Source organism: Manis javanica, chromosome 13 (genome assembly GCF_040802235.1).
Source record: "Manis javanica isolate MJ-LG chromosome 13, MJ_LKY, whole genome shotgun sequence".
In the NCBI taxonomy this organism is placed as follows: domain Eukaryota; kingdom Metazoa; phylum Chordata; class Mammalia; order Pholidota; family Manidae; genus Manis; species Manis javanica.
The window spans coordinates 46,538,853-46,548,510 of NC_133168.1; the positions used below are offsets into that span (position 1 = coordinate 46,538,853).

The 9,658-nt window shown below is 37.0% G+C and overlaps 1 protein-coding gene across 2 annotated transcripts; it reads left to right on the plus strand.

Moving 5' to 3' along the window:
• Positions 1–538: 538 nt before the first annotated feature.
• Positions 539–8,362, plus strand: CENPW (centromere protein W). 2 transcript variants are annotated; one of them, XM_036993840.2, is made up of 3 exons: positions 554–847; positions 6,297–6,410; positions 8,203–8,362. In XM_036993840.2, exons 1-3 carry the CDS (start codon positions 722–724, stop codon positions 8,227–8,229), a joined length of 267 nt encoding a protein of 88 aa, XP_036849735.2. In that variant the 5' UTR covers positions 554–721; the 3' UTR covers positions 8,230–8,362. The 2 variants fall into 2 exon arrangements, with proteins under 2 accessions (XP_017531714.1, XP_036849735.2); XM_017676225.3 differs by lacking the exon at positions 8,203–8,362 and having other exon boundaries at positions 539–847; positions 6,337–6,414.
• Positions 8,363–9,658: the final 1,296 nt, after the last annotated feature.

Genomic DNA, 9,658 nt, shown 5'->3' on the forward strand with positions numbered 1-9,658 from the left:
CACAGAAGATAGGAAAGTTAATTGCTTGGAGAAATAGGAAGAATTTTAATGAGGTAGCATTTAAACTACAGTTGAAGGTTTTGCAGTTAAGTGACAAAGGCCTTAAAATTAAAGATAGTAGTATTTGTCAAGAAAAGCTAGAATCATGAAAAGACCTCGGGTATGATCAGATGAAATTATGTGAAGGTGTAAAGTGTTAGCTGTCAATATCAGAAAAACATGCCTTGCTAAGAAGGCACTGTTTCTTTCGGAATCTTGATAAAACATCACAAACTTCTATTCATTTACTTTTTAGTCATGGATATTAGGCTCAGCATAGCGTGAGAGCCTGGACAGCAAGTGTAGCTGCCTTGGCATACCAGCATTTCCCACGATTTCCCAACATGTCTATGGAACATAGGAGAAATAGTTCAGTAGGGCAGCTACAACACAGTAGGCGACGAAAGGTAGCTTCCGCTCTCCGTCGCAGACCGCGGCGCCCGGGGTGGGTGTATTCTACCAACAGCCGGGCGCCTCCGGGGGCGGAGCTCACGCGGGCTGACGTCACTACCGAGCGCCGGGCGCGCTCCATTGGCGGCGGATTCGAATGTTCCAGTCGGGATCTCCGGGCCGGAGGGAGCGCTTGAGCGGCCGCGTTGTTCTAGTTGTTCCAGCGGGCGCGAACCCCGGCTCGGTGCTGGGGGATCTCGGAAGCTAAGGCGGCTGGAGCCTGAGCGAGAGGATGGCTCTGTCCGCGACAGTCTCCCAGAGAAAGCGGATAAAGCGGAAGGCTCCCCGCGGCTTTCTAAAGCGCGTCTTCAAGCGATGGAAGCCTCACCTTCGTCTAGAGTCAAGAGGCGACTTACTGGTGAGATTCTTTCCCTGGTGGGGCTGGGAGTGGGGCAGGAGGAGGTAGGGAAAATAACCCAGGCCTGCCTTTCGCCGCCCCGCGCAGGGATAGCTTTCAGGCCTGCATGATTAGGCAGGTTTGCCCCGGGCTGGCGTGGCGGCCCAGATTCCTGACGCTTAGTTGTGTATACAGGGGCTCTCTGAAATGTACGTTTTGTTTTGTTTTGTTTTTTAACCGGACGCTATTAGCCTCATCAATTAAGGAGAAAACGAAGCTCCTGCTTATAGCTTTTAAACATCACTATTTTAGAGCACAGTCAGGGGAAAAGTGTGAAAGATACAATCTTAAAATAGGTTTTGGAATTCAGGCTGGGTTATTTTTAACTGTTGTAAAAGGCGTTACTGCCATGCGTTTTAAGTGCCTCTCCTTGCCTTCCTCTTTTCCCCCTGTTTTTGCGTCGTTAATCAAACATATATCCCTATTCTACTTTAGCTTATTATTTTAATCCTTATCCAAAAGTTTATTTTCAAGCAGTATGCTTGGAACTGTGTTCATTTTCCTAGGCAAATAGAATGCCTGTTCAGTTTTCAAGCCAAACCACTAATACTTTGACTCATAATACCTGCAGTATCATCACCTAATAAATAGCTACAGCCATATCGCTGTGTAATATTTGTTTTGAAATAAATTGGGAGTGTTTGTGTTGAATGCCTGGGACATACATCCCTTCAGCAGGATGAACACTGTTTCTCTAGGTTTAAACCATAGGCACCTTCTGTCCTTGTCACAGAGCCCTTTGAGTAAAGGAGCATTGTTAAGTGGGCACCTAATTACCAGGAGGCCAAGATGAAAAACTGGCTAACAAAGGCATGTGGCATGGAGAGTGTCTTCGGAATGCATAATTCCATCTGTTCTTAAGCTACATTGTTTTCTTGCTTTACTGTCTCCCCATCTGTTGCCTACTTGCAGCGTTTCTTTTTTTTTTTTTTTTGTCTATACTACTGTAGAATTGTATTCACTCTTCCTTTATTTGGTGTCTGAAGCCAAAACTTTTTTTTTTCCTTGGAAAAGTAGCCCTTCTAATATTTCCTGCTCTCTTTTTTTGGTCCTTTCTTAGACCCTGTAAAAAAAAATATACTGTTTTGTGCACACTCCTATTCCCCTACCATGGTGGTAGTAAAGGTGGAACAAGTAAGCTGGGTTAAAGTGGAATTGATTTGCAAAACATTTTTAGGTTATTTATTCTGGAGTTTTCACTGGTGCTGGGATTCTAAATGGAGGGGGAATAAATGTACCTGCTCAAGAGTATCTAGGAGACTACCAGCTGGTGCAGATTGGCAAGTTTCTTAAAGTAGTCAGAATCCTCCTACATTTACCCCTATATGCCCCAAAGTGAGCTGATGGCAGGTGGATTCTATTATGGAGCAGGATCCAGGTGGTAGCACAAAGGAGAGGTGAGATTCCAAACAGTTGCAGTAGTAGGAGAAAGGAAGTTCTTTTGGCCATTATCTATTCCTTGTATGCTTGTCTTTAGCTTTCATTGTATTCATTTCTTTTCCATCGTCTTGTAGATACCATGCATCACCCTGGTTTCTTGGCTTACAGTTTTTTGCTTGCCCCTGACACTTCATAATCTTACCCAGCAGGTAGCCCACATCATTCCTAAACTTTTCTACAGTTAAGTAGTCAGTTTTTATCTCTGAGCTTTGATAGTTTCAAGAGTGTGCATCAAACAATTTAGCTGTTGGGACTCTGTTACTCTTCTCTAAGAGTTTCACATGTCAGTGTTGTCTCCCAGTATGCTGTCTTGCTAATGGGTTTCAGCCCCGGGCAAGTTCCCTATGGATTCAATGTGCCAAAGAAAATGACAGTAAAGGGATCTTGGGGTGAAAGGGTTAAACCCAGCTATATTTCCATGGTGGCAGGTCAATCACTAGAATCCCGTTCACTCAGAGCAACTCTGCATGCAGCAAGCTGGTCTCTGCCTTTGGGCTTCTCTGCCCGCAAAGCCGTCCCGCACAGCTGTCCCCTGGGCCTCTCTGCCTGCACAGTCGTCCCTTGCAGCCATGCCTCTGGGCCTCTGTCTTCGGTGCTGCCACCACTCCAGCTTCTGCTCCGCTGTCCTGCAGTCTTGCATCCATACCACCGTGTCGCCCAGACCGCTGGGCGGAGCTCTTTATATAGAGTCAATAGCAACGTATTGCCCACATGTGTTTAGTGAGCTAGCCAACCAGGGCCGGGTGAGAATCCTGGCCACAGGCACTTTCATTTTTTTCCTCAATGCTGTGCAACCTTTTGAGGGGAAGGACCTTTACCAGTCTCCTTTTGTGCCTACCATTATTTTTAACAACAAAAGTAATCAACTTTCATGCTCTCTTTTATATATGATATTTCTTCTGCCTGAAGATGTCCTCACTCTACTCCACTTTGCAAACACCATTTTCAAAATCGAGTTCAAGTGCAACTCTCAGTTAAGCCTTCCTTAATATTAGAAAGGGTCAACTTTATCTTCCTCTGTCATCTATCATCACACATTGTCTCCAATTTTTTTATGGGTTGGTTCTCCCATTGTACTAGCAACTTTGAATTGGGAACTTTTTGTGTTCCTAGTGTTTGTAATACCTGAAACATTCTGAGTGTACAGTTAATGCTGGGAATTCACCGTGTGTGTTTGGAATGCTTGATATACATATATATGGATTGTTATTTCTAAATATTGTACTCATAATTTCCTTGTGTTCATAGTTATTCTACACAGACTTTTTGTTTTATGCCTCATTTAATTGTGTATCCCCAGGGAGTACTAATGAGTACATCTGTTAATTGAAATAAATTGTTCAGCTTTCTCGTGGTTCATTTAGTTTTTAGTTACCACTGAAAAATGCTGTGCAAATATTTGGGTGCTTATGGTCTATGTAAAATTCAAAGTGCTATGATGAAGGGAGGAAGAGGTCAGGCTGGCTTAGTCTTTTGATCAGTTGAGACTGTAAAGAAATGTGTATTTCTTTGTAAATTATGTTTTGATTCACCTTTCAAGCAAACTAACCCCTTCCCCCCACAGTAAATTCATGATGGAATGGCTTATCTTCTTGAAATTTGAATACCTACATAATACCTTAAACTTTTATTCTGATCATTTTAATTTAAACCTTAGTGACCTTGAATGGCATTGCTCAGTTAACTGTTTATGACAGAAGAATGGGTTGCTTAAAAAATGCTGTGATATCAGAAAAAGTAATACTAATTTGTTTTAGTATCTATGGCTCATGCCCACGAAGAGGAAAGGACTTTCTATGTAGGTCAATAGCATGAGCCAAGTCTCAAAACAGAATGTAGTTTATGTGGGATTGACTTAAAAACTTTTTGCCTAATTTGGGGAAATGTGGAGGTATCTTTGTTCATGCAATAATAATTATTGACTATCTGCTATATACTGGCCATGGGCTAAAGGTCACTCGGGATACAATGTTGAGGAGATAGACATAGTTTTTGTCATTATACTATATCGAGGAGGACAGTGTATGGTGATAGGAAACTCAGGGTGCCATGGATCTACATAACCTTACATACTGGTGGTGGAGGTGGGGGTTGGACTTCTCAGAGTTTACAAACCAGTAGAATGTCAGTAGGCTGGTTTGCATTTGAATCCTGAAAGAAGGTCAGAAGACCTAGTATAGAAGTGGAACCTGAGAAAAGTGAGGTGAAACTGGAAAAGCTTGTCAAGTGGTGTTCAGTATTAAAGAATTTATTCTGAGGGCATCTGGAAGCTATCTTTAGAAATAGAAAATACAGATTAACAGAGGCAATTGTGCCATATTATGGAATAGTTTTTGTTGCAAAGGAAATGGTGATAATCATTGAAAGCTTGAAAAAAAAACTGATGTGGTATAATATAAAGAATTTGAATAGGGTGTTTTATCTCATAGTTTTTGTGAGAATTAAAGAAAACAGTACATCAAAAAAGTACCAAAAGAATATCTCCATCGGTAAGTTCTTTTGTCTGATTAAATTTAAATTCCAAACCCCTATTTTCACCAGATAATTACTAAAGCATTCTTAAACATCTGTAACAGTCAACTTAAGGTTTCTGCATAATATAAGTAATTTAAAGCACCACATTACCTAGTTAACATTTAATGAACTGTGGGGGAGTGGCTGTGTGCAGTACAAAAGATAGTGAATTAGGTTTTGTATATTGTTCTAACTGTAAAGTGTGTGTACTATTAAGTAAATGACCAAAGAGACTGTATGTTTAAAGATAATACTTTTTTGGATCCAAGTTGATAGTGACTTCAGGTATCTGATAGAAGCAAAGGATGGGGAAGATGTTACCAATAATTTGAATAGAAGAGCACTAGATGTGATCCTGGAGGGAGAATTGAGATAGGACTGCAGCTCAGATTACATTCTCTTGCTTGAATTTTGTGCACTAGTTTAACTGTTTTCAAGATGTGTGAATGTAGATTGAATAGCACTTTTTGGTTTGGGTGGTGACTTTTGAGTTAATTACTTAGCAAAATGCTCATGTACTTATGTAGATAGGTTAAATTGTGTGTGTGTGTGTGTGTGTGTCAAGTAATATACTTATATGTAAAGTAAAGTAAAAATATGCAAGAAATGGGTAACCATGGATGACTGGGGGATAATGTGGAAGGGGACTCTTTTTGACAATTTACCTTTTTGTAGACTCTTTTGCTTTATATTTTTATTTTGCCATAATTACAGATACACAAGAAGTGGCAAAAATAATAGAGAATCCCTATATACCTTTTACCCATCTTCCCACAATGCTAACATGTCACATAACCACAGTCCTTCATGGACTTTTAAATTTTGTACTGTCTACTTATATATTTTAAGTAATTTCTTAAGAGACTTAAAGATTATTAATAGTAAATATTATTTTGATATTGTTGGATGACAAGTAACTTGACTTCTATACATATACTTTTCAATTCAGTAAACTTAGAATTTCAATTATTAATGTTTTTGAATAGCTATTTCAAATTAAATATCTGGTTAAAAAATCTTTAGACCTTGGATTGTAGAATGAGAGATGATTAGCCTTAAGTAAAGTTGTCCGTATGTTTTGATTTTAAATTTTGGGGAAATTTTAAATTACATTATAAATTTAAATTTATTTGGAATTCGAAGCAGGAATTTGTGATGTGATAGTCCCAGATAAGTTTTGATATAATGATGCTTTACAATGTTACTGACTGTGGCCTTTGTTGGCCTTACATAGTCTTTTCTCATATATTGCAATAACTAAGTCTCTTTTGCAGGGAATCTAAGATGGACCCTATGTTAAACAGAATTTTGTGTTCCTTTAAATAGAAGTTAATTGACTTAATCACAGTAGTAAATAGTACAACATTAAACTTTGGGATCTTTTATTTTTAAAAGTCATTATTTCAAAGCACCAATGTTGGAGTTTAAAATTCTCAACGAATTTTGTCTCTTAAAGATGCATTTGAACTGTTTACTGTTTGTTCGTCGATTAGCAGAAGAGTCCAGGACAAATGCTTTTGAGAATAAGTGTGGAGTCATCAAAAAGGAGCATGTACAGGCTGCAGCAAAGGTAAAATCCTACTTTCTTTTCTTGAGGAAGAATTAACTTAAAAAGTGTCACCTGGTTCACCAGCTCTGCCTGATTTAGATTCCTTGCTCAGCTTTGTTAACTGGGTTGATGTTTTTGTTTTCATGTTAGTGGATTTTAATTATGGAGTTAGATTTATTTTTATTTTTTATATATCTTATAGATTACTGATAGATTCATGGCCCCTGCTTTATCACAATTTAGGGGAAAATGAATGTTTGCTGTCTGATAGGTAGTAGGCTATAATGTATAGCAAAAGTTTAATCACCTTGAAATTTATCAAAACTTTATTCTTGATCATTACAGTTTTCCTAATCACCTAAGTACTTGTTTTTCTAACCTTGTCTTTGAGATTTGAGATACTTATGAATCAAATCTCTTAAATAAGCAGAGGAGATGGCTTCTCACTGGTGTTTCTTTATGATGTAAGAATGTGATGCCTAGGGCAGAATTTTTCCCAAATACATTCTCCAAATTGTATGTTTCCACTTGATGTTATTAGATGTCCCATCACGAAAAGCTTTGGGGGTCCGATTAGTTTAGATACCATACTATTCTTCCTTGAATAGTCTCAATGTATTGTATATAAAGAGCTTGTTTCTGTAAGAATATGGAAGAAATTGGCAACCGTGGTTTACTTGGGGATGATGTAGGAGAAACATTTTTACAGTCCATTTCTTTGTAGAGTTTTTACTATTTTTTTATTTTCAAATAATTATAGACATGTAGGAGGTGAAAAAATAAAGAGTTCCCATGTCCCTTTATCCAGCTTTCCACAATCTGATTATCTTTTTTATGTAACTATAATTATGTAAAGTTATGAAAGGTTATGAGAAGTAGAGCAGTAAGGATACATATTGAACTTCATTTAATTTAACACTTAAAAGTTTTGAGTATATAAACCACCTATCATTTTGTAGAGCAGGGAAGTACTGACCTAGCGTATAGACCTATTTTTATCTTTGATGGCCTTTGTGGAAGCCTAGAAATGTGCATGACCTGGCATTTTTTTAGGGGTCATAAAATTTTTTGCATTAGTAAGCATCCTAACAAATTTCTAAGTCAATTTAAGTATTTTTCTCCAAGTAAAGCAAGGCTTAAGAGCTTGAAGGGTGTATGTTTTAAATTTAGAGTTTTTTTGTTTTTATTAATAAGTTTTAAGCATGTTTACCCAAAGGAAGACCAGTTTTTTAAAAACAATTTGGTTATGTTCTGGTCTAATGATTCCTGTCTTTTATAACTAAAGATCTTGTTTTATTTCTGTCATGGGCTGTATGTTTTGAAACTTGTCTACCTAACAAGTTTTCCAGTTTAAGATGACTAGTCTTGGTTTCTAAGGTAATGTAAGTCCAGCTAATACATGAGAAAGTTGGTGCTGGAGTGGATTTGTTTTGCTTTATGGTTGTTAAAACCTTGTTTATAATAGTACTTTAAGTTTTTGAACATTTTTAAACTTCTGGACTACTAAATTGTCTACAGACCTCAAGCTGGGAACCATTAATCTGGATACTTTTGGCTTAGAGTAGAAGACATTAATAAGTGTTCCTAAAACTAGATTTTGAGAATATAGGCATGTTTCACATTCTTTGAGAGAAGTAGATTGAGAAGTCAAGACCAAGTATAAGGCAAAAGATTCCCTAATCACCTTCCAAATTGATCTTACAAATTCAGTGTTGTGTATTATGCACATAGGACTATTTAACTTTTTGTTGAGGAATTATGTTTTATTTGCCATAGGCATAATATGAATCTTCATTTTTTTCCCCCCTCACAGGTAATTCTAAAGAAGAGCAGAGGTTAGAAGTCAAAAAAAGAGAAGTCAAAGAACACAATTTTGAAAATTATATGGTGTATTGTTTTAGGTGGTGACAGATTGTGAAAGCAGTTTTTATGTTTTCAGCTAATATTGTGTATTATTAAACTTGGTTAGTAGAGGTATGTGTGTATTTGTATATTTTTTTTTACCAGTATTGAAATATCTCAAGCATGTAGGACCATGTAACTTTTTTTTTTTTTGAGGCATTATGTTTCATTCATTTCAAGTGGCCTCTAGTTCCTTTTATTTCTATTTTGTTGGTATTGTAAATGTTTTACATATCAAAATGAAATCTTACTGCATTAAGTAGCTTGAAGAGATATATTTCATAGAATTTATAAGGATTTAGATTTAGCCACAACAAACTATGGAATCAATTTAATTTGAAGAAAGATAAGTACAGTGAAATCTAGGTACAGTTTAAGTATTTAACTCTTTAATGCCTTTGCATAAGCGATGTAATCTTCTTTTATGTTATGTAACTGTTCAACAGTAAACATCACCAAAAACTCATCTCCCTTCCCAAACCAAAAAAAAGTTTATGGAGTAAACTGACTTATTTTCCTCAAGGCACACATATTTAATAGATGGATATTTTATTTCCCTTAAGGAAGCCTTTAAAAACCTATTGTATATCATCTAGTAGTTATTATTTTTAATTTTGAAATAATCATAGACAGCAAAATAAATTTGCAAAGATAGTAGAGAGATCCCCATGTACTCTACATCCCATTTTCCCCCAGTGGTTACATCTTAGAAATTATAGTACAATATCAAAACCAGGAATTTGAAATCAGTACAGTATGTATGTAATTCTGTACCATTTTATCACATGTGTAGATTTGTGTACCCAGCATGACAAGAGGGAGAACTATTATTTCATTACCACAGAGTTCTCTTTCATGTTGTCCTTTTATAAATTACACTGAGACTCCTATGGCCTCTTCCCGCCTACCCTGCTCCCACTATACCTAAATCCTGGCAACCACTGATCTATTCTCCATCTCTATAATTTTGTCATTTTGATGGAATCATATGACTTCTGGGGATTTGTTGTTTTAACTCAGCATAACTTCCTTGAGATCCATGAAGTTGTTGCATGTAGCAGTTTGTTCCTTTTTATTACTGAGTCATATTCCGTGGTATTTACCACAGTTTGTGTAACTGTTCATCCATTGAGGGGCATTTTGATTATTTCCAGTTTTGGCTGTTAAATAAAGCTGATACGAACAATTGTGTACAAGTTTTTATACAGATACAGGTTTTCATTTCACTGAGGTAAATTCCCAAGACTGTGATTGTTGGACCAAATGGTAAATACATGTTTAGTTTTAAAACTGTTTTCCAGACTGGCTTTACCATTTTACATTCCCATTAGTAGTTTGATTTGAGAAATCTTTCTTCACATTCTCAC

What these genes read in the sequence shown, in the direction of transcription:
- CENPW (XM_036993840.2), top strand. Translation starts at nt 722, where the DNA reads ATGGCTCTGTCCGCGACAGTCTCCCAGAGAAAGCGGATAAAGCGGAAG. An exon ending in AGTCAAGAGGCGACTTACTG is followed by an intron (nt 848 to 6,296) that starts GTGAGATTCTTT and finishes TGTCTCTTAAAG; the next exon opens with ATGCATTTGAACTGTTTACT. An exon ending in ATGTACAGGCTGCAGCAAAG is followed by an intron (nt 6,411 to 8,202) that starts GTAAAATCCTAC and finishes CCCCCCTCACAG; the next exon opens with GTAATTCTAAAGAAGAGCAG.